This window comes from Bactrocera dorsalis, unplaced genomic scaffold (genome assembly GCF_023373825.1).
Source record: "Bactrocera dorsalis isolate Fly_Bdor unplaced genomic scaffold, ASM2337382v1 BdCtg013, whole genome shotgun sequence".
In the NCBI taxonomy this organism is placed as follows: Eukaryota; Metazoa; Arthropoda; class Insecta; order Diptera; family Tephritidae; genus Bactrocera; species Bactrocera dorsalis.
This window is the reverse complement of record NW_026038064.1, coordinates 191,191-217,465: the sequence shown is the minus strand read 5'-3', so window position 1 is coordinate 217,465 and position 26,275 is coordinate 191,191. Positions and strand designations below refer to the sequence as shown.

Below are 26,275 nucleotides of genomic sequence, written 5' to 3'. Positions count from 1 at the left end.
TTTGTATAAAAGCCAATATTAACATAAAAATTATTATTGGTTAAGTTAATGAATGACAAAGCAAGGACAAATATAAATGAAGTTTGATTAATCTTAAAATGAAATTATTTGGCTTTTTGATTAATGTGTGGTTATATGATACTAACTTGCTTAGAATATCAGTAACTTATTCAAACCAAAAATTGAATTTCTATATTTGTTCTTAGTTGACAGCAAAGCAATGCTATTTATTTCATAATAAAAATGTGCATAATTTATAATAGTTTCAAAACTGTCTTCGTTAGAGGTAAATGCAACGATTGTTCATTTAAATGCAAAATTCTTATATATACCAGTATGATAAGCTTGCAATCCATTTGTTACACAAACTGTGTTCAATACTTAAAAGAGTCTTTATCTAAATCCATAATCAAGCGTTTATACGTTATGTAACCACTTATACATAAGTACATTGTTTTGTTGAAATATTTAACAGATAATATCGTATAATTTAGGCAAACATTTGTATTAAACAAAAGTAGACTATTGTAATTTTTACAGCATAGCAACGGAAGCGACGGACCCAGACCGGTTCATTCTGGCTATGTAGAAAGAACATTTTTGATCAATTAGAAGCGCCAAGCAATTCATTAAGACAATCCTGTAATTCTAATTTTTTTGTTCATTTTTGACCCAATCCTCCCATGATCCTTCATAAAATTTTACATTTTTAAATCCCATAGCATTTGCAATTTCTGCAGCTTTTAAGGCACGTTTTCCACTCCTACATGTAAAAATTATTTCATCAGCAAAAGTTGGCTTTCGGCGACCATATTTGGACAGGAACATTTGAGGTCTAACGTCTTCTGCCAACACCTGCACCACGGAGGCTAACGGAATATTTATACTTGTTGGAATTTTTCCTGTTTCTTCAAGTTCTTGTAATTCTCGTACATCAATTAGTAATTTTTCAGGATGATTCGGTAACTCCTTGACATCATTATATTGTACAGACGGTATAGGTTTTCGGTGTGAGTTTTCCGTGCTAAACTTTACGATGTGAAAATTTTTGGATACCGGGTAAGTTTTAATAGAAGATTGAAGAACTTCTTGTTGCCTTATATTAAGGTGGTATAAGTTACTAGATATCCTTGCTAAATTACGTATAGCTAAATCTGTAATATAAAATGTTTATGCACATATTTAAACAACAGCTCAGAAACCCAAAAACGATTTTTGTTACTTCGCATTCCCAAAGTTGTAGAGATTCCAATAACTTTAGTTATCATTTTCCTTATATAGGTCTAATGGACAAAAATAACAAATTATATAAATAAAACGACTAAATGTTGCAGCTGGTAAGATACTATTAAAATGACGTTAGTTACTTGCGCCAAATGGTTCTGTAGTTTATTTACGCCACTATAAAAACAGAGACGTTATATAAAGTCTAAAAAAAATAAATATCAAAATTTATCGAAATTGAAGGAGTGGCATCAGGCATCGATTTTTCGTGCAAATGTAATCAAGTTTAAAAATCTGCATCGTTATAGTTGATAACCATTTTAAATATATTTCATTTTAAAATATGATTTTAATATTTTTCATATTCATGCATCGCTCAGAAGTTATCTTTTTTCAAATGGAAGTGTTTAATTTGACTATAATAATAATAATAATGTAGGTGATTCGGGATAAATTTTCTTACTAGTTAATCCGGATGTATTAAATTTATTAAGATCATCGAGATTAAGAAAGATAATCTCGTAAGACCATTTTAGAAGCTATTTTGAGCAACATATTCCTAAAATAGTGGACAAAGGCGTACGCAAAGAGGGGTAATGTTGCAACGAGCTAAGAAAGCAACGTAGAACAAGTCACGAGTCAGTAGTGAATCAAATATAAAAGTATTTATAATTTTATATGTATGTACTTATGTATATGACCCAGTACATCAAATTTTATAGAAAAATATTAGCCGCATTATCAAGAAAAACTGATGTACTTTGAGCAGCACATTTAAATAAAAAAACTTATTCGCACACACTACTGAGGCAAATAAGTTCTTCAAATCAGGATGCTTAACAAACATTTTATAAATCATCCAATTTGAAAGCAGATTGGAGGTAATTATAACATAATTAAATACATAATTTGTTGTTATAGCTTCCAAAAATTATTTACATATGTTTCGTGCTTTGAGAACGTTCTAGCAAACTGCAAAAACATAAATACATACATATGTATAATATATTACATAATTTTGTTTATTTCTGTTATTTTTATTACGACTTTGTATGTATACAGACATATGCATTTTTATTTCAATTAAAAACAAGAAAAAACCTTAGCTTCTCAAATAAAAAAATTTTCAAACAAGAACTTGATCAGTTTGTATGTCAGCTATAAGCTATAGTTGTCCGATCTGAACAATTTAATCAAAGATTGTAGCCTTGGTTTGCTATAGTGAGCTACTTGGGGAGAGAAAGACGTGTGCAAATTTTAATCCATGTGACTGTCTGCCTTTCCGTCCGTGCAAGATGCAACTTGAGTAAAAATGAAACTTGTACATACAATTGGTTTTTTGCTCACTCCTCATATAATGTCACTGATACAGTTAAAAACTACTAAAAGCGCCATAAATCAATAACTAAATACGACAGAGACATTAAATTTTACCCTGGAGGTGGTATGAGAGGACTTTATACGAGCCACTTCTAAATAAATCACATATGTATGTATGCAACCCCGCCTGCTTCCTATATAACAAAATTTTAAATTCCATCTGATTCTTTTCATTCGATAGAACAAAGCAGAAAGCAATTATGGCCAAAAATTGTCCAAATAAAAAAAAACTGTTCACCGGCACCAATAGTTTACTTTTTACTGCAAATCTTGATCAATTCGCCAGATTTACAGATTTATGATAATAGACCGTCAACATTTACGTGAATTATATTTTAAATATAAGTCTACGCAATTGTGGGCTCGTTATCAGCAATCGTAGGACATATACATTTATAAAATTATCTGTTTTTTTTAACATGTTAATACTTTCGTTTGATTCGTTGCCCTTAGATGACTCTGATTTGAGAACAACTCGTAGTGGAATGTACACAAATATGTACTTACTCGCAATTGTTTTTTCGCTAATAGAATACAAAAATAAATGGGTAAATGACAAAAAACATTTATTGAAATTAGCATACTACATACATACATATGTATGTAATTGCTCTTAAGAATAAAATCTTAGTGGGTGGTATGCTATAGGTCATTTGGAATGCTGATTGACACATATTTATTTGCCAGCATTTATGTGCTATTTTGTTATTAGATGTTTTATATACATACTTCATATATTCTTAGTTCCGCTTTGGATTTCTTATCAGTACAAATATTTTCATAAGCGGACTTGACTTCTCTATTGTAAATCGGATGTTCAAGTTGAATATATGCGACACACGTCTCTAAGCATAAAAAGTTGTTTATTTCTTTCACCATTTTTCAAAAAAACACATTATTATTAATTTGTTTACCAGTTCAGACTATGGAAATCCCTTTTTTATTTCAAGAAACTATTAAACATTTCTAATGGATCTGTAAAATGATTCAGTCTAAGTAATAATATGTTGTTTATAATGTATTTTTATTAGCTTCTTTAAAATATTACAATATCTGATCATAAAATACAATTTTTACCCCAAACGATTGAGAGGTTTAAGATGACAGATAATATCCAAAAATAAATGATAAAGAATTATTTTTAATACATTTTACAAACATAGATTAAACAAACGAGCAACTAAATTAGTTTTGAATAATTGTAAACAAAAATTTTAAACTTTCATCATATCTATTTCTGTTCCATAGAGGAACAAGAAACCGCTTACAAGCTTTGTACTAGAAATATGTATACATAACTTGCTTATAAAATTTTTAATGTTTACAACGAATATTAAGCTTCAAGCTTAATTTAGCAGGTTCCTTTAGTAGCGAACGAATATGACAAAAAACACACTATACAAACAAATATTAACTCTGACAACGCTTTAACGCGTGCATGCGGATCACATTCAGTTACTGGCACGTATATCATCATCTCAAACACTTCCATTGTCATCACGATTATATAAAGATCGTGTGCACATTTTTACTTCTTTTCAAGAAGTTCATCAGCCAAAGTCCACTGATTGTGGCTGATTTATTGACTTACTCTAAGATACCTAGAGATTCGCCGACTTGTACTTTTTGACCAATGTTTATATTAAATTTAAAGTTCTTAGGTGCTTCAAACAGTAGCACAATTGTGCTACCCATATTGAATTGTCCCAGCAATTCACCTCGTCCGAACTTTTTATTATCCGTTAATTCAATTTCATCGTAAATATGACGATCTCTATGTTCTCCAAATTTTAAACCCATCCAACGATTAGTTTTTAAATTCTCATCCATATATATTTGTACAGAACCAACATTTGTTGCACCCACTGCTGCATAACTAAAGAAACCGTGTTTCCAATTGCCCAAATATACAGCTCTTTCATTCAGACAAAACAGATCGGGAAGCCAAGTAACTACGCGTGGATTAACTGATAACAATTCGCCGACAAAATGACGTCTTAACTTTGGTTGCCAATCAGCTGGTGAATGGAAACGATGATAATCACCAGGTGCCAAGTAAATTACGCATTGAAAAAGTTCAGTTGTACCATCGTTATTCTCTTTCAATTCTTCCGTGTATTCACCAGTTAACCGTTTGTGCCATGTTACTGGTCCTAAGAATGACGATACACTATACTTGATACCTTTCACTTCCTCTATTAACTTGTTCTGCGCAGTTCCGAAGTGCAAAACTCGTCCATCTGCAGGAGATATAATGGCAGCATTGGGATCAATTGGACGCACACCGTCTCGTAGTGGTCGAGTAAAGAATTCCGCAAGGCTATTATAGTATTTGTAATCAGGATATAACGCTTCATCCAAATTTACACCGAACATATTTGAGTACCAACCGTAAATATATGGCCGCAAATAAACAGGTACATAGCACGCAGCTAACCAGCCCCAGCATCGACTAATTATTCGGAGTGGTAAGGAGCAGTATACTTTTGATTGGAAAGACGATGCAGTACGTGGCAAGTTTTCCTTTTCAAGTTTTTGCTTGTGTAGCTGCCACTCTATAGCCCCAAAAAGACAAATGCCAACAGGTGTCCAACGCAAAAGAAAGCCGGTCCATTTTGTCCAAACACTACGGTTCACAAGATCTTGTTTATTGAATTTCTTTTCTGTTTTATGGCCGGCCTTTCCCAAAGTGCTGTTGCAACGAACAATTGGTTTTATATTCGCTTGTTTCGAGTCATTAGGTATTTTATCCTTAGCTAACTTTGTTGAAAAAGTTTGACGAAAATGGCGCAACATTGGCCATTTTCCTTGTTCCTGTTGTTGCTGAACTTGCTTCAAATGAGCTGCTTGTCTCAAACTGCCTGCTTTAATAAGGAATCGCCCACGCGGTACAAAATATGATACCATTCTGTTGTACAACTACTTTGACTGTGTCCCACTAGCTAAATAATAACTGTTTACGATTACCAATCCAAACGATCGTCTATTGTTTAAACAACTATTTCTTCCAAAGACTTAAGAGAATTAATTTCCTGAATATTTTACTTTTGATGTATAATTTTTTCATGCACTATTGCCGATTAAAGTCAGCTGATTTCTCGGAGTGATAATTCAGCTCAATCTGTCACCAAAGGACTGTCAATTTCAAATGAAACATGGGAATCAGCAAATTTTTAAACACCGTCTGCAGTATTCAAATATATTATTTAATTGTTTTGGCTTTAAGCCGGAACTACATAACACGCGTGAGCGTATGCGTAAAGCTGAATCTACATAACATATCGCGATAACAATTAAAATTGTTTGTTGTGGTGTACTATTAATACATTTTACCTCATAAAAGTAGTGAAAATCAATTTATATGCGAATTTAAATAAAAGTCGAATAGCTGATATTAGAAATGCCAGGTAGCTCTATTAGGTAATTAAAAAGTGAGTTAAACGCTAGAGAACTTGAAGGCTAAAATTTAACTGAGAGTTGGCTTGCAAGCTATCAAACTCAATATCGAACTTAAGCCTACTTCACAAAATATGTAAATTCATAAATTTATTGACAAATTGTAGTGAGAAAAATTTATAGACGGCAAATAATATACAAAATAGTGCCTTTAATATCTTTCAGTTTCATTAGTATTGATTTTTAAATGTATATGTGTGTCCACAATGCTCAGTTGCCAATGGTCACATCCATAATTTAGTTTCGATTAAAAAGTATCGTGCATTAATTTATATATTTACCAGAATAGTTCCATCTCTACGTATACAAAGAATGCATAATCGTAATAAAGGCAATGTAGGTGAAGTTTATTGAGTACGTAATTATTTACAGTTTTATTATTAAAATATAAAAATGAGTGAGGGGGATAAAGTGGCCGTTTCTTTTGCGTGCCAAAGTTGTATGCAACCGATCTTTTTGGAGGAAAGCTTGGATAACATTGATGTGCACTCCATGGCAGAACTTAAATGTAAGCATAACTAATTTTCTTATTTATCAATATTATTATAAAATCATTATATTTTATAGTACCTATTTATTCTGGTAATGAAAATGTGCTAGACACTCATGACGTCAATGTTTTCGATCATTTTGTACCTCCATTCCGATTGTCGGATTCAATAAATGGCACTGATTTCATGCTTGTTTCGGATGGTCGCGAAAAGAAAATGAGTGCTTCTTTTAAACTAAAAGCCGAATTATTTGATTGCCTCTCTTCGAATTCGGAAATTGATCACCCATTATGTGGAGATTGTGCTGACTCCATGTTAGAAATAATGGATCAGGAACTAAAAATAGCAGAGCAAGAATGGCGTGATTATAAAAACTACTTGGAAAATCTGGAACAGCAACAAGAATGTCCAAACATCGCAGAGTTAGAACGAGAATTGAATGAACTGAAAGACAGTGAGTCTCGAATGTTGGCAGAGTTAGAAAAACTAAAACTTGAGGAGCAAACTTTGAATGAAGAAGTTAAAAAAGAGGAAGAAGAAAAGATCAAACTTCAACAACAAGAGGCAATATACTGGCGTGAATATACAAAGCATCGACGAGAACTAATGCTCACAGAGGATGAGAAACGAAGCCTCGAGTGCCAAATAAGTTATGCAGAGCAGCAACTTGAAAAATTGAAGGATGCAAACATTTTTAATATCACCTTCCATATATGGCATGCTGGCCATTTTGGTACTATAAATAATTTTAGACTTGGCCGATTACCTTCTGCCTCTGTGGATTGGTCAGAAATAAATGCGGCCTGGGGACAAACAGCTTTGCTATTATGTGCTCTTGCAAGAAAAATAGGACTAACATTTGAACGTTATCGAATTGTACCTTTTGGAAATCATTCATATGTTGAAGTGATTGGAGAAAACCGTGAACTGCCTTTGTATGGAACCGGAGGATTCAAGTTCTTTTGGGATACAAAATTCGACGCTGCAATGGTAGCTTTTCTAGATTGTTTAACACAATTTAGACAAGAAGTAGAAAAACGTGACACTGAATTTCTTTTGCCATACAAAATGGAGAAAGGAAAAATCATAGATCCGTCCACGGGAAATTCTTATTCAATTAAGTAAGTTTCTCATTGTTTATTAATTTTTTTTCACGATATGATTAAACATGATTATTTTCAGAATACAATTTAACTCGGAGGAACAATGGACCAAAGCTTTGAAATTTATGTTGACAAACTTAAAATGGGGTTTGGCATGGGTCTCGTCTCAGTTTGCAAATGACTAATTTCTCTTTGTTAAACTATAATTATAATTCAAATATAAAACTATAGTATTATATTCCCTGAATATATATTTTTTTTATTCAAAATTGTTCTAAATAGGAACGAGTTAGACGTTAATAGTCATTACCAAAATAAGCTAACTTCCTATTATTTTCCTGGATTTTGTTTGATCTTGTTCGATTTTTCATCAACTTCTTTAATGGCTATTACTTTCTGTAACGTAGATTCATCAGAAGAATTGTCACTGCTACTCTCATCAGAGTTTAAAAGATCGTCGTCAATCCATAGAGCATTTTTCTTCCTTTTGGGATCTGCGACGTTTGATTTTGTGTGCTTACGTTTCAGCGATTCTGTACTAGTTCCTGGTTTATCCTCACTCTTCTTAAGTCCCTCCTCTACCGCGCTGTTTACTTTATCCTCTAATTTCGCTCTAGCCTCTTCATACTCTTCATCTTTAAAATCATGCTTGGGAACTGATAATAGTTTTTCAATTTTCCGTTTTTTTCGCTCCTGAGATTCTCGTTCTAAGTCTCCCATTTTCTCCAAAACAGCTTTAAGGCGCTTTTCTTCATTGATGTCACGTAAACGGCGCCCGCTAAGGTCTCGACACGCTTCCCTGTTTGTTGTCTTTTCTATTTGTGCACCAATGGCACGTAGCATAGAACCAAATCCGCCTTTGCCACCTAAAACCCGTACCCGACATTGTGCCACACCAGAAATATTGACATCAGCTGAGAGTCGACGTCCATCTTTTTCGAGATATATTTCATTTGATGACAAGCCCTGCGAAACAAATATACATAGGTATTTTAAACGGTTTCTATATATTAAAGAAAGTAAAACTTACAAATTTTTGTGAAATCAATTGTTTGATTTCTAAGCACTTTTCCACATTTGTTTTGAGTAGAAGTTCCTTGTCTAAATATATAAATGCCATATTTTCTTAGCTTATGGTAGTTAATGAATTTAACTCTCCGTTTATATTGTTTTCTCTTCTGCTGCTAATTTAATGGCCCGTGAATTATAAAGTATATTTATTTACTTTTGCTGTCAATAAAATACAGATATGTGTTTTGATTCACAGCAATAAAAATAGTTATCGATAGGTTTGGAACTGTTATGTGACAGAGTTGTTAAATAAATAAGGCAAAAGCACAACCACCTGAACTTTCCAACATTATATAAAATACTTTTTGAATTGTTTTGTCGTTTCTGTAATGTCGATTTATATAACAGTAATACTTTTTCTAATATTTATCAAAGATTTTATATATTGAATGTAAATTATTTCAATGAAAAATATTTCAGCAGTTACCTGTTCAATCTCGGATTTCTTAAATTAATCGATAATTTAAATATCAATAAGGAGAAAATGTCGTGATATAGTTTTATTTTGACAGCTGTAACAATTCTGTGGGTCAGAACTCAAATGTGATTTATAACTTCTAGTAAAAAAATAATTTTTGAGGGTTCAAATTGTTGCCTTATAACATTTAATTCAATTAAATATACTTAAATGTTGTCATCATCTTCAGACAGTGAGGACTCAGCCCAGTCTGAAGAGCAAAGGGTAGGATGAATTTTTTTTATTAATAAATATACATATGTGACAGTGCGACAAATTCATTATATTTATTAATGCATGTATTTTCTTAATATTTTTATAAAGGACTCAATTCGGGACGATCTTAGTAAAATGAGCTTTGAAGAAATTATGAAATTAAAAGAGGAGTTGGGTGCAAAACTATACAATGAAGCAATTTTGGGAGTAGATAATGACAAAGCTGAGAAATCAAACAGCAGCAATCTTAAATCATATAAGCGATTAAATAAAAACCGTCCACGCGAATTGACTGCTAAAAGACAGGTGCCGTTTGTATCTATCGAACAGATGAAACAAAATAAAACCGACGAGAAATTGCGTGATCCCCGATTTGATGAAAATTGTGGAGACTTTAATGTAAAACATTTTAAAGAAAACTATAAATTTCTTTCGAAAATTCGCCAAAAAGATATTATGAAACTACGCAAAAAATTACGTGAAACGACTAACAGTGACGATCGTAAGAGTCTGCAAACAGAGATACAAAAGCTAGTTAATAAAAACGTTGAAGAAATAAAATGGCACATAAAACAACAGGAGCTGAAACGTGAAAAATTAGAGATTCAAGACGCGATTCAGAAAGGACTTAAGCCGCATTATAAAACAAAAAGTGAGTAGTTCGATCACAGAAATAGTTCATTAAAAACCGCTATTTAAATTGTTTTTTCAGAGGAGCGACGTGCTAAAGAATTGGTCACCCAGTTCGAGAAACTTAAGGAATCGGGTAAACTAAACAAGCATTTAGAAAAACGCCGGAAGAAAAATGCTGCCAAAGATCGAAAACAACTTGGAATTGCATAGCATTATTTTTAATTTTTTTCATATAGAAAATATTTATTAAATAAACGTAAATCAAAACTTAACCTGTCCTCAACATCTTTGCTTCACGTTTTTCTTGTAATTCTCGTTTTTGTTCTGCAACAATAGCTTGTCGATCTTCCAAGAATTTAGCATATTCTTCTGGATTCAGTTCTCGTACAATTTTTATTCCGCAGGTGCGTGCAATGCCTACAAGCATTTCACACATTTGCTAAAAAATATATCAAATATATAATATAATTGAATTAAATATTACGCTGTAATTATACTTTGTTGGCCTCACCTGCATTGTTAATAAGGTATTAGGTGGGTCTTGTATTTTAATTGCGGCAATTTCGTATAAATGCTTCAAAGTGATCATACCGGCGATTTCCCGGCCTGGTTGCATAGCACCGCGAGGAATGCCTGCAGCTTGTTTCAGCAAAAAGGTAGCAGGTGGAGAGTGTATAACCAAGTTGTAGCTGCGATCGCTGTTAACTGAAATACGACATGGGAGTGGAATGCCTTCTTTTATTTCTGCTGTCCGTGTGTTAAAATCTTTGCAGAATGCTGCAATATTGATGGCACGCTGTGTAATATATGTGAGTATAAATATCACAACGGAATACAATGTTTTATATATCAGAACTAACCTGACCAAGCATTGGACCCAGTGGGGGACCAGCAGCTGCCATACCAGCAGGTATATTAGTTTTCAATTTAGTTGTGTGTGTAATTTTATCGGCAGTTTTCTTTAAAATTTTAAGTTTACCCGCAGCTTTCGACATTTTTAATAAATAACTGTCTCAAATCAGTTTTGTTATGCAAAAAGTGAACAACGAAAGGAAATTGACCATCAGCTGATTAGATGGACAGGGGTGCATTCAGTAATGACAGCAAACTCTGACCAAAACACATCTTTTTATAAATACACTTTTGAATAAGAAAAAGCAATTAGAAGAATTTTTTAATCATAAGTTTATTTATCTTTTGAAAATTTTGTTTTAATTTTATATGGGGAGAAACAATATGTTAAAGTAATATCTATATGAGGTTTGACTGTAAAATTTTAAGCGGAATGCAACACTTCCTAAAAAGAACAAAACTGTCATTGCAACAAGGGATGATACAAATGAAACCAATTTTGCTCAATATATATTGAAAAAAGAAAACTGCGGTACGGTCCTAAAACAGAATTTCTAAATAAATACAAAAGAAAAAATAATAGAAAATTCTTCTTATGCAAAAGTGCGAATTTATTGCTTCAAAAGTAAATAGATAAGTATTAAAAAGATAAACATACATTGAATTTATACAAACTGTGCGGTAGACGCGCAAAAAGTATAAACATTTCGATGGTGCGTAACAAAACGCAATCGACTTCTTCGTCATCCTCGGGCAATGCAAGTGGTAGTGCAAGTAATAGTAGCAGTAGCACTAAATCTCCTATCCGCCAGAACAGCGCCAGCAGCAACAATATAAACAGTGGCGCGCGTACACACCGTAAATCTTCTAGTACCTGCAGTGTTGCATTAGCCGACGACTCAAAGCCAGCATCGTCATCTAGTCGGCGCTCACAACCACAATCTAACAATAATACCTCTTCTCATACCGACGAGGAGACGGACGTAGAATATGACAGAACCCCTACTGACGGCGCCCCATCGATCAGTTCAGTGCACAAGCAAAATCTTTATATCGTTTCATTTCCCATAATTTTCCTCTTCAATATATTGCGTTCGTTGATTTATCAATTGTTTTGCATTTTTCGATATGTATACGGGGCTAGCACAAAAGTGATCTATCGGCCTCACAAACGAGAGTGTAACATTGAAATTGTTGTTGGTTCTAATAAATCATTTCAAAACTCGCGAAACGAAAACTCTTTAATAAGCGAAAGCGACAAAAATCAACTCGTACAATATCATTCGCGTAATTCATCTTTGGCTACTTATCCACTAGGTGGAGGAACTGGAATTGGTGTTGGAAATAATTCTACAGTCAGTGGCCAACAGCGTTATCGTTCCGCACAACAGTTAGATATGTCGGGAAGAGGAAACCCATCTAGTTCTCCGGGACCTGGTGATCCTCTGCTGGCTAAGCAAAAACACCACCACCGTAGGGCGTTTGAGTACATTTCAAAAGCACTAAAAATTGATGAAGAAAACGAAGGTAAATGACGTAGCTATCTGTTTATATTTATATTGAAGTAGAGTGAATTGATAATTATTCAATTAGAGGCAATGACTTTACTAGAAAGTATTTACCTTTGTTAGGTCACAAAGAATTGGCCATCGAACTGTATAGGAAAGGAATTAAGGAATTGGAAGATGGAATTGCAGTAGATTGTTGGAGTGGTCGCGGTGATGTTTGGGAGCGAGCACAACGTCTACACGACAAAATGCAAACTAATCTATCAATGGCCAGAGATCGCTTACACTTTTTAGGTAATTTGTACAAAGTTGATATTTCGATGTTTTTATTATATATACATATGTATATAAATGTACTTCGACATATTTTTTATTTTTTTAAATAATCCTTTTTTGTTTTTTGTTGTTCAATTAAGAGTTGTAGTTATTTTTTATTTTTATTTACACATGGTTCTATTTTTGTTTTATTCATTTTATGTGTTAAAATTTGATATGCGGCCTATACAGAATTACGAGAAGAAGAATTAAAATTGCATGCGCTAAAGCTTAGTGATTGTGATGAACAAACAAATAAAGTATTAGTTGTGCCACCAATGGTAGTAAATGGTACTGAATATAAAAATTCTGCAACCTCACGCACTTCTTTAACGAAGACTGATTCAAGATTGCCTTCATATAATATTCAAAATAAATTAAGAACTACAAAAAAGTCAACTACGGATAGTCATAAGTCTATTAGCTGTGCTTCTACCACAACAGGAGGTAAAGTGTCTTCGACAGGTAAGTTGAAACAATTGAGCAAGTTGTAACCTTGACGATCATTTGGAAGTTCTAGATTTCGAGTAATAAGTAATATATGAATGAGCATCTAGCATATACATATGTATATATGTATTATGTATCAATTACATATGCACATTTCTAGAATATATACAAAAAATTGTCAAACAAGTATAGCTTAGATTTACTTAAATTATTAATTATATTCATTCGTCGAAATTAACAGTTAGAACTATCGGATTTTTTTTATTTATTAGGATTTGGAGATAAGACAGTAATTGTTTTTACTGCTTTATAGAGCGGGCCGTCTTTATTTTTTAAAAAAGAAAATTTGTTTTAACAATTTTAATTTAATCATTTCCCTTTTGCCTTTATTATTTGTTTAATGACTAATGTTTTATGTCTGTAATCAAAAAAATATTAATTTATAGATCGTAAATAATATTTTTATCTCTTTTATATTGTAGCTTCGGGCCGAAAATTGACCGTTAGCTCAAAACGTCCAGGAAATCTGGCGGTAATTAACAAATCCCAAACGTTACCACGCAACTTGGGTTCGAAGAATGCAAGTAGCACAGCAGTGCAAAGACAACCAGTAAAAACTGCGGCAACACCACCCGCGGTGCGCAGACAATTCGTAAGTAATTTAGACATACACAGACGTTTTGCAGTATAAACATGCAATAGTTCTTAAAAGATAGATACCAATGAAATTAATAAATGCTAACATGTAATATAAATCTATAACTACTTTCCTTTAGACATCGGGAAGAAATACGCCACCGCAACGAGCTCGTACTCCTATCAATACCAGTTCCAATTATGGTAATCAAAGCAGCGGTAGTGGCACTGCAGCAGCCGTAACTGTCAAAGGGGTAGAACAAAAATTGGTGCAAATAATTTTGGATGAGATTGTAGAGGGCGGAGCAAAAGTAGAATGGTCTGATATAGCCGGTCAGGAAGTAGCTAAACAAGCTTTACAGGAAATGGTGATTTTGCCTTCGGTGCGACCTGAACTTTTCACTGGTAAATAGCAAAATCAAGTTGAGTTTTTATAAACATGCGACTATACTCTTCGTTTCCATCTCATTTGCAGGTTTGCGAGCACCTGCTAAGGGTTTGCTATTATTCGGGCCACCAGGAAATGGTAAAACGCTATTGGCGCGTGCTGTCGCAACGGAATGTAGTGCGACATTTTTAAATATTTCTGCGGCTTCTCTCACGAGTAAATATGTTGGAGATGGCGAAAAATTGGTGCGTGCATTATTCGCTGTGGCGCGTGAAATGCAGCCATCTATTATATTTATAGATGAAGTTGATTCATTGCTATCAGAACGTAGTAGCAATGAGCATGAGGCTTCACGACGTCTCAAAACAGAATTTTTAGTCGAATTCGATGGTCTGCCGGGAAATCCGGAAGGTGATCGCATTGTCGTATTGGCCGCTACAAATCGGCCACAAGAGCTAGATGAAGCCGCTTTGCGACGCTTTACAAAGCGTGTATATGTCTCGCTGCCGGACATTGATACGCGTGAACTGTTGTTGAGTCGCTTACTTGAGAAACAAGGTAGTCCACTCAGCACAGAAGCCTTACGCCGCTTGGCAAAGCTTACCGATGGCTATTCAGGTTCTGATCTAACGGCTTTAGCTAAAGATGCTGCACTTGAACCGATACGTGAACTTAACATGGAGCAAGTCAAATGTTTAGATATCAGTGCAATGCGCTCCATCACTGAAAATGATTTTCACAATTCATTGAAACGAATTCGCCGTTCGGTAGCATCGCAGAGTTTGAACTCATATGAAAAATGGTCACAAGAGTATGGTGATATAACAATTTAAGTATTCAAAAAGTAATAATAAGTTGTGTAGTTTGTGTCATAATATATAACGTTCTCACTTGCGAACTAAAATGCTTAAGGAAGTTCACCTAAACACAAATTAAATTTAAGCTGCTTTCTTCGCAGCTTGGTTTAAAGCCTTATAATAATGCTTTTGCTAATGCCACTATATTAGTCTTTGAGGGATCTTTTCTTCTTTTTTGTTTTCTATCTGTTTTGTTTTCATCAAACTATTTTTTTATAAAAACAAAATCATAATTTAATTAATGTCAAATAATCGAAAACTTGTATAATTATATGAAATCTATATACTTGTTTTTTTTTTTTTTTTGTTATAACCGCGTACGCAATTTTGTCCTGAGTTGTAGATTTATGAGCTGTTCAGAAATAAAAGCGAAAAAGATGCTAATGGAATATAATCGATGTTATTCATGCTGCAATGTTCAATAGCACTATTTTGAGGTTTCAAAGGGGCAAAATGTTCGCAAGAAGAATTATTAACTGTCTTATTTTTAACTTGCACAAATATAAGCAAATAATCAATAAATTTTGCCAAGTTAACAGTACACAAGCATAAGCGAATACAATATTAAACACAATTTTTAACGTTCCCTATTCGCTAAAAAACACATAAAAATCGCTTTATATCCTCATACATGTATATATATATATATGTACGTTTTATTGTATTATGTTTAGTGTTATCTGTCAATATTATTTAGTATTTAATATAACGTTTTTATATTGTTTGTATGCCATTCCAAACACTTAGCTATGCTTTGAAAAATAACTGAATTTAAAAAGCAAGTATAAAATAACTTCCATTGAAGTATTTAAAAAAATTGTATCTCAAATGAAAAGCTACTGCGATAAGCTAAATGTTAGTTATAAGTAATTGTAAAATAAGATAAGATACTCAATCTTAAACATAATAAAATTTGGCAAGCTACAAGATTTCGTCTTTTTATTCAATTTAACAAATACTCGTCTTTTAAATTATTTATTGTTATATAATCAATTTATGCTTTTTAAATAATTTGCGGGTAATTACGAGTACTTAATGTTTTTTGATTCAGTTTTCTTCATACCAAAAAAAAAAATTTAAAAAAAACTACATAAACTACTAAAAAAATAAAGTAAACATTTTTATAATTTTTTATTTTTATTTTATTTATTTATTTTAATAAATATTGCCTACAAAAAGTTTTATGAAAAAGGCGATAAATGACACTTTTTTGAATAAAAACAAATAGAAATTGTAATTCTTAATTTTTCTAAATTTGTTTCATCAAAATCGGACAAGAGGTTCGCGAAAAAACATCAAGATAAGGAAAAAATTTAAAAGGTCATAAAAAAAACTGATACATTCTGACTTGGAATTTCTCACCCCCCAGATTAGCTGTTGTACTGTGTAATATATAATTTAGAGAAAATATTTCAGAATTCATAGAGATCTCATTCTCTATATCCGTGACTTATCGAAGTGATACGGAGTTGTTTAAATTTTTGTTTTCCATTGCACCCTATAAAATACATATATACATAAGTATCATCGTGGCTAGCTGAATTCGGCTATTTGTATATACGCGAACAAGTCCTCCGAATTTTGAGATATAGATGTAAAATTTGGCATAGGTACTTCTCTATCCAAGAATTCGCTTATTTGTCGAAACCGCCGATATGCGGACCATTATGGTTCGGATCGGTACACTACAGCTTATAGCTGCCATATAAACTGATAGATTAAAATCAAGTCTTTGTAAGGAATACTTTTTTATTTGATAACTTCACGAAATTTGGCAAGGATTGTTGTACAAAGCAAGATTTATGTTTAGAACTAACCACTATGGCATTTAGTTGCCAAACAAAACTTGTATCAAAATAAAGTTCGTGCAAGAATCAAGTTCGGTGCAACCGATGTTAACTTTCATTATACTCTAACAGTAAAATTTCAGCGTAGTGTTGAAATAGTTCAGATTTTTAGAAGTTTTTGAAATACTTACACATTTATGGAATATTATTTGATTATAACCTAACTTCCAATCCAACCAGTTTTCCTGAAAATATTTTTTTTTAATAGGAAATGTTTTATAACCCCAAACATTTATGCGCGCATGCAGATATTGTAGCCAAGAATAATGGTATTCTAGTTTTCTTACGTTGCACTCGATAAAGTGTTACCGTGGAGACTCATATATAGCCACAAATTGAGTCATTCACTTGAATCATTTTCTTAATAAATGAAATAATCTGTGTTGCATGATTTTTTATTTTATTTTTGTTTTCAATATTTTGCATGTACATATGTATATCGCATTCACTTTTTCATTGAAATAAGAACTTTATTTCAATTTTTGTTATTTTCTGTTGCATCCATTCAACGTGTTCACCTCTTACTTAATAGCTACGGTTTGTTGTATTTCTTGCGGATCACTACAACTCGCAAAAATGATGTGTGTAGCAATCGTACTTACTGTAAAGCTTGTCACACCGTTTGTTTTTTTTTTTTTTACTTTCTTCCATTAAATTAAATATCCTAACTTGTTACTTTAAATGTAGAATGGATTAGATCATTTACTCTACCCGCCCGTCAAGTTCCACTTGCAGTAGTTTCTTACAATATTTTGTTGTTGATGTCCTGATTGATGGAGTTCTTGCCACATTTCGAAGTAATGTGTTTTGTCCTCTGAAGCTGTGTTAATCTATTGAAAAGTAAAAAAATTCTCTCGCTATATTAAGTAAATTGCTTACAAATGTTAAGTTAATAGCAAAGTGTGGGTGTTTTTGTATTTGAAATATCCTGTAACTCTTCGTAGTTATCTTCGATCGCATTATATAATTAAGATCTCTTTATTTTAAATATAATCTATTTAACAACGACCTAATTTCTAACTTCTCTTTATCATCTTTGTTTGTGTTTTTTCTTTTATGTTTCGAGATTATAGCGAATATTACAAGCTTTGAATTTTACGTTGTATGTTGATGGTTTTTTTTTCGTTATAAGAAACTTATTTATTTTGCATGACAGCAAGAACAATGCCCTGCTTCCAATACTTAACATTTCTGCTGCAGAAGTTTTCCCCGTGTGTCATCTTTACATTCCTATTTAATTCTATTCATTTTAGTTGTGTTTAATTTTTTCGCAGTCAATCCAATATTAAAGACAAAAATGGCTATGATCCTGTGTTGAGTTTAGCGTCACGTTAGTTGCTTTACGAATTTACAGTTGTTGCTGGTAGGTAGCATTATATGTTGCGGTTTTATGACAATACTGCAGACCATGATTACAGCACCAAGTGGGAAGATAAGTAGTTAGGTACTCTAATTCACAACTTGAGCTTTCATTGTATTTGTATTTGTTTTCGGTTTGTTTTATTCGTTTGGTGTTTTGCTTTTGATGCCTTTTAATATATTAATCCTCCGTATCACCCACTTGCTGCAACAACTATGACGGGCATATCAGGTTCATTGGCCCTGATACTGAGGCATGGCAGCGCTATACATCATTTGCGGAGCCAGTGAGCCATTTGCTGCAGCAGCAGCTGTGGCAGCCGCTGCCGTTACGCTCGGCACAACTGTGCCCGGTACGCCCCATGCCACATTCGGCTGTACCATGCGGTAACCCGCAGCTAAATTTGATTAAATTAAAAAAAAAATAATAATTTACAAAATATTTAGTTAAGATTAGTTAAGATTACATACCTCCGGCTTGTTGAGCACTAGCATAGGCATATGGATAGTATCCTTGTTGCATATATTGCGTTTGCATTTGAGCGGCCGGATAGCCCTGTAACGGTGTAAACAACTAAGCAATTATTCAAACTTTCTCTTAATCGTTCTTTATATATATATTTTAAAAATCTTACTGTAGGTGGGTACCAATAACCCATTTGTTGGTAGGCTGCTGCATATGGATACTGGGCAGCGGCAGCTAGCTGCTGTTGAGTCATCATTTGTGCAGGGATTCCTGCTCCAGCCGCAGCAGCGTTAGCTACGACAGCGGCCGCTGCTGCTTGTTGTGGTGTGGTCGGTACTCCAGGCGATATGATAGTGCCGGCGGCAGCGGCCGCAGCTGCTGCGGCAGCTGCTACGCCCGCGGACGCTGCCGCCACATTGTTCATCGAGTGTTCGCCACCGTTTTCCTTCCCCCAAAAGCATTTGACTTGATTACCGTGCACTTCCGAATTGTGAGTGTGCTCAATTGCGCGTGCGGCTGATTCTTTTGTAACAAACTTAATAAAAGCGTAGCCTTTATCTTTGAAAACGCGTACATCTTGTATAGGTCCAAACTGTATGAAATGCTTGTGCATAACTTCGTCACTAATTACATTCGGAGGAAAACCTCCACAATAAACGGTGGTATTGGTTGGACTTGATTGATTGTATACCTCCTCAAAGGTATGTCGTACATTTCCCTTCATGCCCATTCCACTACCAGATTTGGTAGATTCACGGGGTGGGGCCAATTTCCGTGTCGACCAATTTGTTCGAATCGACCGCGAGCCGATCCATTGACCATTCATCGCTTGTATCGCATTTTCCGCCTCTGCTTTCTTTACAAATGAAACAAAAGCGTATCCTTTCGACTTCATGGTTTGGGGATCTCTTACGATTCGGCAATTCGATATTTCACCAAAAGGCGCAAAAGCTTCACGTAATGTCTCTGTTTCAATTTCGGGACTGAGATCACCAACAAATATATGATGATGTGAGCTAATATCTGTTTTTGGCTGGTTCCCAGGACTAGTAGCCCAATTCACCTAAAACATATTAACATAATTAGATTTATAATTTAAGAATCAGTGTACGTTTTCAGTAATACATACCTTTATTTCTTTATCAAGAAATAAACGTTTATTCATTGCAGTTAGTGCAGTAGTTGCCGCCTGATAAGTTGAGTATTCAATGAATGCATATGGATCATTGCCGGGTTCTCTTATGATTTTGCAGTTTTTGACGGGACCCATTTGACTGAATAATGCGATAAGTAAATCTTCTGAAACTGAACCGTCTAAGTTGCCAACATACAACGTTTTTGGTTGAGACTCGTCCATCATATACATTTGTTTACTTATTTTAACTTCAAATTGGTTTACTTTGTTTTGCCACACTGATACTGTCAGTTGTTGCGATCACAGAGACAAAAATTGCCAGCACTGTCAAATTATCTATGCAATTTTAATAACTTTAACCAACTTCGTTAAAAATCGATTGCCGAAATATTAGAATAGTAATTTTATCATGGCCTTGTATGTGCTAAATAATACAGTACTTGCTGTTTTTAAGTATCATTCATGTCTGAGTACACAATTATATTATGAATTAATAATTTGGCGCTTCAGTATTGATTGAAGTATTTTCTTTTAATCGTTCTATTAACACAAAGATTTATTTGAAGATGAATCCAAACTCTATGTATATTATTTATATTTTTTTTATAAAAATCATAGCTATCTACTCTAATGGAGTGTTGAAAATATTTCCATAACTCAAGATTCTAATTTGGACTGAAATCTAGATTTCGCTTAAAAGCTTTTATACATCTGGTATTTGATGAATGTTTATATATTTCTTGTAGAAGTATTTTCCATTAGTTATTACATATGGCATAGACGTTGAAATGTTTAGTACGAAGAGCTGGCTTTGAAAACAACCGTAGTAAATAGAAAACTAGATAAAGACGAACTTTTGTAATCTATATATAAATAAATAAAAAAAGAAAGTTAAATGCATTTATAAAGATAATGTAAATAACAATGTACTAATTATAAATGTTATAAAAAAAAGGTCACTAATTGAACATGTTTGCACCGAATCTGTAAATATTTAAGATGTCTATTCGTTTGTGAATGTTTCCTTAAAATCAAATTTAGAACTCGATATACATTATTAATATGCCGGTTAATCGAATTGAATTTATTTTGGAAGATCGCTTAGTTTCAAACTATGGCTACCTAAAATAACTCATACATATTCTTTTGTATTTTCAAGGATAGTGCAAAATGTTACTATATTTTACGTATTTAGTAATGTAATATGAATTGATCACTAAATTTTTCATGTCAATACAATCAACGGAAAAAGTTTTGAAGAAGATGAACCATGACAAACAAATGATTGTAATTTCAAAATGTTTTGTGCTATGATTGAATGGCGTTCCTTTTGATGTTAAGATCAATTTGGCGACTGTGCGAATTTGCTCATAGGCATACGTGCAATGAACAATAGCGAGCACGCCAAGCCGCAAAACTAGCACAGGCACAGCTGCACAAGGAAACGCAGGATGATGTCTATGTTCCCTTTGTTATCTTGGGTAATTGAGCTATTAACATAACTTGGATAAGTTATGAAAATCAATCTTCACAAATTTACTTACATTTCAATTAATTCCCCCGCCTCCATGCAGAACTTTATTCTAAAAAGACAGTCAACGGCTTCACAATCTACAGGAAAACTTTTTAATACGGAACGAAATCAACGAGAATGAATAACGATGACAGGAACAGGAATGAGAGGTCGGTCTCGTAGAAAAACGAAACGAAACAAATTTGCAAACCGGGTGAATAATTAATCTATCCTGCTTACTCTCACACACCGTTCAAAAAGAAGCTACGACATACATCGGAAAAAGCAATAGAATACAAACCACACACTCAAAGCAAAATGAAAGTGAGAATAAAGTGAAAACCGCGCTGTTAATACACAGAGTTGCATTTTAGTTAACCAAAAAAATTTGCACATTAAAAATAAAGATGAATTACTAAAAACTACAGCACATCAATCAATAATTTGTCTTGTGTAGTAATCAAATGTTCAAGTTCAAAATACACAACTAGCGCAATGTTTAACTTATTGCCGTTTATCAAAATTTTAACTTTCCATGTCTGGCAAGTCGATGATAGCCATTTTTGTTTCTCATCTATTTACAGCGCACATCAAATCCCTTTCCCCTGGAAAACTAACATGAACATCAATTCACTGATATGACGTGGCCTGTATTTTTCTCTACAATCACATACACATTATCTATTCACATTGCTACTATGTTTGTTATTATTAAGTAATTTACCAATTTTCAGCGTTAACACAACTTATTTTTAGTAAGACCCCGCTTTGTGTAGCGTCGTACAATCTTTGCCTTACTACTTGTTAATGCAAGCTCAAGTGAAGTGACTATGTCTTACATGAGTTCATGTGATCCTTTTCTTACTCATTTACCAAAAGTTCATCACTGAAAACTTTCTAAACTATAAGGTGGCCACATTTTCGAAAACATTTTTGGTACTACTGGTATATAAAGGTTTTTAGTGTTAATAAATTTCAATATTTTCTCATAATTTAATTATTCGGCTTAAAATATAATATAGTATAACAAATATAACTCCCAATTCAAGTTTTTATTCTGAACAGAAAAATGTATGCCCGTAGGTGTTAGGGAATTTTCCAAGTTCTAATATTAGATTGTTTTGACCAGTATATTGCGGCTTTGAAATATTTTTTGTTTTTGTTTGATGGAATAAATTTTACTGTCAACATTGTTTAAATTAATTAGTAAAATATATACGCGTCTGTATTCAATGCCTTAGTTCATAATGTAGAGTAGGCAACATTGTAAAAACAGGCCTTGTAAATAATTCTTTGGAGACTTCTAACATGGGAAAAACCAAGAAACGAGAGAAAAAATCTAAAAAACATAAACATAAACATAGTAAAAGTAAGCGGAAGCATAAAAAAGTTAAAAAAGAACCTGAAGCTACGGTGGTCAGGCATGCAGAAGAGAAAATTGACAATGATGAAAGTGGCTTTGAAATACCGGTGGAACTTATGAATACAAAGTCCCATACACCTGTCACACCAAAGGAGCATCAAAAGCGTCAAAGTGAAATGCGTCGTGTTGTTGACCCAACTACTGGACGAGTTCGTCTTATCAGAGGGGAAGGAGAAGTAATGGAAGAAATTGTGAGCAAGGAGCGACATGCTAAAATTAATAGTTTAGCAACAGAAACTGATGGTCTAATTTTTCAAAAACATACCATTGGCAAAATAAAAAAACAGTAATAATTAATTAAAGAAAATATCTTTTTTTCTCATTGCTTTAATATTTTACGTAATCAGCATTTTAAAATATAAAAAAAAATTAACTTTAACTTAATTTTTATTTCACATTTTGATAAGATAGATTATTAATAAAGCTGGTAAAAGAACGTTGTGGTGCCATCGTGCCAGGCCAGGTTATCTCCTACTTTTGCTCGACACATAGGACATGTTTGCTCTCGTTTAAACCAGGTAGTAACACAACTGTCACAGAAAATGTGTCCACATTCTAGAACCACAGGCGAGACGTACGCATCTTGACATATGGCACATAGCTCTTCGGAGGTATCAAAATTATCTTTTTCCGGTTTTCCTAACTTATTCTTAAAAAATATAAATATATGTATATATATATAAACTTAACAGTTTTTTAAGAAAATTACTTACTACATCCTTCAATAAACTGACAAATGACTTCTTCAGTGTTTTACCACGGTCTGCTAATTCGCACCCTTTAAGTACTATGTAAGTAGATGAAAACATCACACCTGAAATCTATATGTGCACAAATGAAAATCATATCCTTCATTACTATTGCAAATGAGAAATTATTTCCAGAAAATTACTCACAGCATGTAAACCGGAATACGATTCGAAAAGGAATAACAACCATTGTCGAATAGGGACCAAAGACCGATAAAATTGAGAAAAAAATTCAATGAACACATACAACCGTGTCTGAAATGAAGTATGTTACAAAATCAAACTAGGGAGTTAGAATTAATCAGGCATTAATTGTGGTACCCTTGACTTATGTCGTATGGCTCGCAGTGGTAATAAGGTAACGACCAATTTTATTGAAATAGTAATCAATTTAAGAAGAAGATCATTTACGGCGATGTAGTATATAACCGTTGTTAGTGATATTATTTTTGGTATAATAATTGTATTCTCAATTGTATTTGGTGAATCGGTTGTAGGCGTATACGTATCCTGGGGAAGGTTATGTATTACCTGATGAACCATATTCCGTTCGCTCGTTGGAGGCGACAATAGCAAACCAAAAGGATCTGGGGAAGTCGATGATGCTAATAAACGTAACGTAATTACGGCAGCAACCAATAGTAAGTCCCGTATAAGTATTAAGTTCTTTTTTTGATCAAGTCTTATAACTTGGGCTTGCAAAGATTTGTTAACGCAATACATAACGAATTGTAATGTTATTATATCCAATATTGCAAGTGAATGATCATAAATAAATTTTACGAACAGTATACATGCGAAAGGTATATAGTGAAGACAGTGGCGAATGGTTGGTATAACTATGTCCGGGAAACTAGTGTTATATAATTCATTGGTTGAAGTTGCTGTCTCTTCTGTACCTCTTGTTGGAATTACAGGAATACTATAAGTCTGTTGATCCGTTAAAACATTTCCACTTAAATCTAACCCATCCCTTACATTTGTTTGATGCAATGCATTTGACGGAGTTGTAAAGCTGTTGGTATCACCTGCTGCAACGTTATTGCGGAAATTTATATGATGGTCAAATACTAAACTTGATGATCTTGTAGCATGTGGCCCTGCTGAAACCGAGTTTATTTGAGCATCGGAATTACGATTAAACATAATTTGACTATTGATATCGTTTTCATGGGAATGTCTGGCAGATTCATCGAAATTATTTGTCGTAGAAAAAGAACGTAAAACTTCAGGTGAAAAAACGTTATTTAAATTTCCTAATGAATTGGGAAGGGAATGGACTCTATTATAGTTCGATCCGGAACTTATTCCGCCTGTATTTTGTTGGGACGGAATGCCACTTCCTGATGCAGCAATAATGTTTCCAAGTCGGCTCCTAGTGACTTCTGCTACTTGATCTCTTATAAATCGGGCATAATGCTCCATGATGTTATGTGAATTTCTTGTCTCACTGGTTGATTCTAAGTTCTCTGATGCATTTTCTTCTATATCTATTCTTATATTTTCGAAAGACTGTTGAATTAAAGGTGTATTCTGTGATGATACGTTGTGGACATCAGGCGAAGTTACGTTGGAAACATTGACCTCAATATCATTTGCTTGCAATCGGAACAAAGTTCTATTTGCTTCTGTTTCATTATTTATATTGCTGTTATTCATTACGCCGACAAAGTACTTTCTATATTTGTTTTTAAAATCAATGTTGATTTATTTTTGGTTTGCATAGCAAGGAATAAACTTATTGCACTTAAGATGAATAATCTGAAACTGTGCTTTAAGTACTTTTATCAAGTGCAGGGTTGCCTTTCATTTCAAAATTCAGCATAATTCTTTATTTACATATACTCCAATTGTACAGATATGTTAAGATATTTTTTTTTCATGTACATTATTTCATTAAAATTATAAAAAATTTGGGTTCTACCAGCACCTAGTTGTTTTTAAAGGTATTTGAAAATTTAAAAAATAAATTTTTTAAAAAAATAAATTTTCAAAACACAGAAAAATGTCAAATTAAGAAAATAAATCATTTGAATTGACTTATGCTATTTTTGCATTTTCCGCCCTCCACTCTAGAGTACTTATCTGTAAAGAGATTTTAAATAGAATAAAGAATTTGAATTAAATTTGTAATTTGTGTAAAGTTGAAGATAAAATAAATCTGTTTTTCAATCTACGTAAGCAATTCTTCGTTAAGACGAATGTACATATCGTCACCTGAAATGCAAAATAACGTATCATCAAAAAATTCGAAATTGAGTGTCTTATTGATTACGCTTCACTACTTCAAATTACATACACAATATTAAATATATTCAACATTTTCTGGTTCTGCGGTCTTTTAATAACCAGTTTTAACCAATATTAAAATTTTGTTTCACTCATGTTCCATTTTATTCCGTGTTTCATTCATGCCACTGTAAATTTCTGAAAATGTTGTTACGTTAATTTGCATTTCAGGTGACGATATGTATGTGCATAAAATTTACTAATACGAACAGAGCAAAACATAGAAACAAACGTCGGGGATCTTTAAAAGTATGTAATGTGAGATAAGATTATTACATGAGTATTACACGACCTTAGGTCTATAATGCCCTTCCTAAATCACAAAAATATATGTACATATATAAATGATCATCGTGTTGAGTTGAGTCGATTTAACCATGTCTGCTCGCCTGTATATGCGCTAATTAGATACTAAAATTTTGAGATATCAATTTGAATTCAAACCGACCGATTAAAA

The 26,275-nt window shown here is 33.2% G+C and overlaps 10 protein-coding genes across 14 annotated transcripts; 4 read left to right on the top strand and 6 right to left on the bottom strand.

Annotated features, from left to right (window-relative positions):
- Window positions 1–187: 187 nt before the first annotated feature.
- LOC105227611 (rhodanese domain-containing protein CG4456) lies at window positions 188–1,382 on the bottom strand. The gene is made up of 2 exons (XM_011207033.4): window positions 1,223–1,382; window positions 188–1,154 (listed from the first exon to the last, which is right to left on the bottom strand). The coding sequence occupies exons 1-2, from the start codon at window positions 1,266–1,268 to the stop codon at window positions 649–651; spliced, it is 552 nt and encodes a 183-aa protein (XP_011205335.2). The 5' UTR covers window positions 1,269–1,382; the 3' UTR covers window positions 188–648.
- Window positions 1,383–3,607: 2,225 nt separating this feature from the next.
- LOC105227610 (phosphatidylserine decarboxylase proenzyme, mitochondrial) lies at window positions 3,608–5,771 on the bottom strand. Its single transcript, XM_011207032.4, has one exon. The coding sequence runs from the start codon at window positions 5,509–5,511 to the stop codon at window positions 4,192–4,194; it is 1,320 nt and encodes a 439-aa protein (XP_011205334.2). The 5' UTR covers window positions 5,512–5,771; the 3' UTR covers window positions 3,608–4,191.
- Window positions 5,772–6,335: 564 nt separating this feature from the next.
- Window positions 6,336–7,901, top strand: LOC105227609 (beclin-1-like protein). The gene is made up of 3 exons (XM_011207031.4): window positions 6,336–6,568; window positions 6,628–7,672; window positions 7,734–7,901. Exons 1-3 carry the CDS (start codon window positions 6,454–6,456, stop codon window positions 7,837–7,839), a joined length of 1,266 nt encoding a protein of 421 aa, XP_011205333.1. The 5' UTR covers window positions 6,336–6,453; the 3' UTR covers window positions 7,840–7,901.
- Window positions 7,850–8,931, bottom strand: LOC105227608 (replication stress response regulator SDE2). Its single transcript, XM_011207030.4, has 2 exons — window positions 8,685–8,931; window positions 7,850–8,620 (listed from the first exon to the last, which is right to left on the bottom strand). Exons 1-2 carry the CDS (start codon window positions 8,772–8,774, stop codon window positions 7,985–7,987), a joined length of 726 nt encoding a protein of 241 aa, XP_011205332.2. The 5' UTR covers window positions 8,775–8,931; the 3' UTR covers window positions 7,850–7,984.
- A 294-nt stretch (window positions 8,932–9,225) lies between these two features.
- LOC105227606 (ribosomal RNA processing protein 36 homolog) lies at window positions 9,226–10,303 on the top strand. The gene is made up of 3 exons (XM_011207028.4): window positions 9,226–9,407; window positions 9,507–10,050; window positions 10,111–10,303. The coding sequence occupies exons 1-3, from the start codon at window positions 9,354–9,356 to the stop codon at window positions 10,239–10,241; spliced, it is 729 nt and encodes a 242-aa protein (XP_011205330.2). The 5' UTR covers window positions 9,226–9,353; the 3' UTR covers window positions 10,242–10,303.
- LOC105227607 (39S ribosomal protein L11, mitochondrial) lies at window positions 10,234–11,106 on the bottom strand. The gene is made up of 3 exons (XM_011207029.4): window positions 10,892–11,106; window positions 10,543–10,827; window positions 10,234–10,470 (listed from the first exon to the last, which is right to left on the bottom strand). Exons 1-3 carry the CDS (start codon window positions 11,024–11,026, stop codon window positions 10,300–10,302), a joined length of 591 nt encoding a protein of 196 aa, XP_011205331.1. The 5' UTR covers window positions 11,027–11,106; the 3' UTR covers window positions 10,234–10,299.
- Window positions 11,107–11,365: 259 nt separating this feature from the next.
- On the top strand, window positions 11,366–15,964 carry LOC105227605 (spastin). Of its 2 annotated transcripts, XM_029550810.2 has the most exons (6): window positions 11,367–12,410; window positions 12,515–12,685; window positions 12,899–13,171; window positions 13,639–13,808; window positions 13,933–14,197; window positions 14,268–15,964. In XM_029550810.2, the coding sequence occupies exons 1-6, from the start codon at window positions 11,594–11,596 to the stop codon at window positions 15,011–15,013; spliced, it is 2,442 nt and encodes an 813-aa protein (XP_029406670.2). In that variant the 5' UTR covers window positions 11,367–11,593; the 3' UTR covers window positions 15,014–15,964. The 2 variants fall into 2 exon arrangements, with proteins under 2 accessions (XP_049317174.1, XP_029406670.2); XM_049461217.1 differs by lacking the exon at window positions 12,899–13,171 and having other exon boundaries at window positions 11,366–12,410.
- A 1,541-nt stretch (window positions 15,965–17,505) lies between these two features.
- LOC105227604 (nucleolysin TIAR) lies at window positions 17,506–22,238 on the bottom strand. Of its 4 annotated transcripts, none has more exons than XM_011207023.4 (5): window positions 22,082–22,238; window positions 19,839–20,707; window positions 18,879–19,772; window positions 18,715–18,817; window positions 17,506–18,641 (listed from the first exon to the last, which is right to left on the bottom strand). In XM_011207023.4, exons 2-5 carry the CDS (start codon window positions 20,073–20,075, stop codon window positions 18,478–18,480), a joined length of 1,398 nt encoding a protein of 465 aa, XP_011205325.1. In that variant the 5' UTR covers window positions 20,076–20,707; window positions 22,082–22,238; the 3' UTR covers window positions 17,506–18,477. The 4 variants fall into 4 exon arrangements, with proteins under 4 accessions (XP_011205325.1, XP_049317176.1, XP_011205326.1 ...); XM_049461219.1 differs by having other exon boundaries at window positions 18,715–18,799; XM_011207024.4 differs by lacking the exon at window positions 22,082–22,238 and adding an exon at window positions 21,389–21,858.
- Window positions 22,239–22,479: 241 nt separating this feature from the next.
- Window positions 22,480–23,164, top strand: LOC105227603 (ADP-ribosylation factor-like protein 6-interacting protein 4). The gene has a single exon (XM_011207022.4). The coding sequence runs from the start codon at window positions 22,666–22,668 to the stop codon at window positions 23,068–23,070; it is 405 nt and encodes a 134-aa protein (XP_011205324.1). The 5' UTR covers window positions 22,480–22,665; the 3' UTR covers window positions 23,071–23,164.
- LOC105227601 (E3 ubiquitin-protein ligase RNFT1) lies at window positions 23,074–25,314 on the bottom strand. The gene is made up of 4 exons (XM_011207021.4): window positions 23,851–25,314; window positions 23,677–23,784; window positions 23,494–23,601; window positions 23,074–23,429 (listed from the first exon to the last, which is right to left on the bottom strand). Exons 1-4 carry the CDS (start codon window positions 25,186–25,188, stop codon window positions 23,196–23,198), a joined length of 1,788 nt encoding a protein of 595 aa, XP_011205323.2. The 5' UTR covers window positions 25,189–25,314; the 3' UTR covers window positions 23,074–23,195.
- Between the last annotated feature and the right edge of the window lie 961 nt (window positions 25,315–26,275).

Excerpts from the sequence above, each read along its gene's own strand:
- LOC105227611 (XM_011207033.4), bottom strand. The coding sequence starts at position 1,268 with ATGATAACTAAAGTTATTGGAATCTCTACAACTTTGGGAATGCGAA. Across the intron at positions 1,155-1,222 it reads TACAACTTTGGGAATGCGAA|ATTTAGCTATACGTAATTTA; the intron begins GTAACAAAAATC and ends TTTATATTACAG.
- LOC105227610 (XM_011207032.4), bottom strand. The coding sequence starts at position 5,511 with ATGGTATCATATTTTGTACCGCGTGGGCGATTCCTTATTAAAGCAGGC.
- LOC105227609 (XM_011207031.4), top strand. The coding sequence starts at position 6,454 with ATGAGTGAGGGGGATAAAGTGGCCGTTTCTTTTGCGTGCCAAAGTTGT. Across the intron at positions 6,569-6,627 it reads CTCCATGGCAGAACTTAAAT|TACCTATTTATTCTGGTAAT; the intron begins GTAAGCATAACT and ends TATATTTTATAG. Across the intron at positions 7,673-7,733 it reads GGAAATTCTTATTCAATTAA|AATACAATTTAACTCGGAGG; the intron begins GTAAGTTTCTCA and ends GATTATTTTCAG.
- LOC105227608 (XM_011207030.4), bottom strand. The coding sequence starts at position 8,774 with ATGGCATTTATATATTTAGACAAGGAACTTCTACTCAAAACAAATGTG. Across the intron at positions 8,621-8,684 it reads AATTGATTTCACAAAAATTT|GGCTTGTCATCAAATGAAAT; the intron begins GTAAGTTTTACT and ends TTTGTTTCGCAG.
- LOC105227606 (XM_011207028.4), top strand. The coding sequence starts at position 9,354 with ATGTTGTCATCATCTTCAGACAGTGAGGACTCAGCCCAGTCTGAAGAG. Across the intron at positions 9,408-9,506 it reads CCCAGTCTGAAGAGCAAAGG|GACTCAATTCGGGACGATCT; the intron begins GTAGGATGAATT and ends ATTTTTATAAAG. Across the intron at positions 10,051-10,110 it reads GCCGCATTATAAAACAAAAA|AGGAGCGACGTGCTAAAGAA; the intron begins GTGAGTAGTTCG and ends TTGTTTTTTCAG.
- LOC105227607 (XM_011207029.4), bottom strand. The coding sequence starts at position 11,026 with ATGTCGAAAGCTGCGGGTAAACTTAAAATTTTAAAGAAAACTGCCGAT. Across the intron at positions 10,828-10,891 it reads TGGGTCCAATGCTTGGTCAG|CGTGCCATCAATATTGCAGC; the intron begins GTTAGTTCTGAT and ends TATATTACACAG. Across the intron at positions 10,471-10,542 it reads ATACCTTATTAACAATGCAG|CAAATGTGTGAAATGCTTGT; the intron begins GTGAGGCCAACA and ends TATATTTTTTAG.
- LOC105227605 (XM_029550810.2), top strand. The coding sequence starts at position 11,594 with ATGGTGCGTAACAAAACGCAATCGACTTCTTCGTCATCCTCGGGCAAT. Across the intron at positions 13,172-13,638 it reads AGGTAAAGTGTCTTCGACAG|CTTCGGGCCGAAAATTGACC; the intron begins GTAAGTTGAAAC and ends TTTATATTGTAG. Across the intron at positions 14,198-14,267 it reads GCGACCTGAACTTTTCACTG|GTTTGCGAGCACCTGCTAAG; the intron begins GTAAATAGCAAA and ends TCTCATTTGCAG.
- LOC105227604 (XM_011207023.4), bottom strand. The coding sequence starts at position 20,075 with ATGTATATGATGGACGAGTCTCAACCAAAAACGTTGTATGTTGGCAAC. Across the intron at positions 19,773-19,838 it reads TTCTTGATAAAGAAATAAAG|GTGAATTGGGCTACTAGTCC; the intron begins GTATGTATTACT and ends AATATGTTTTAG. Across the intron at positions 18,818-18,878 it reads GTTATTGGTACCCACCTACA|TTGTTTACACCGTTACAGGG; the intron begins GTAAGATTTTTA and ends ATAATTGCTTAG.
- LOC105227603 (XM_011207022.4), top strand. The coding sequence starts at position 22,666 with ATGGGAAAAACCAAGAAACGAGAGAAAAAATCTAAAAAACATAAACAT.
- LOC105227601 (XM_011207021.4), bottom strand. The coding sequence starts at position 25,188 with ATGAATAACAGCAATATAAATAATGAAACAGAAGCAAATAGAACTTTG. Across the intron at positions 23,785-23,850 it reads CCATACGACATAAGTCAAGG|ACACGGTTGTATGTGTTCAT; the intron begins GTACCACAATTA and ends ACTTCATTTCAG. Across the intron at positions 23,430-23,493 it reads TCAGTTTATTGAAGGATGTA|AATAAGTTAGGAAAACCGGA; the intron begins GTAAGTAATTTT and ends ATATTTTTTAAG.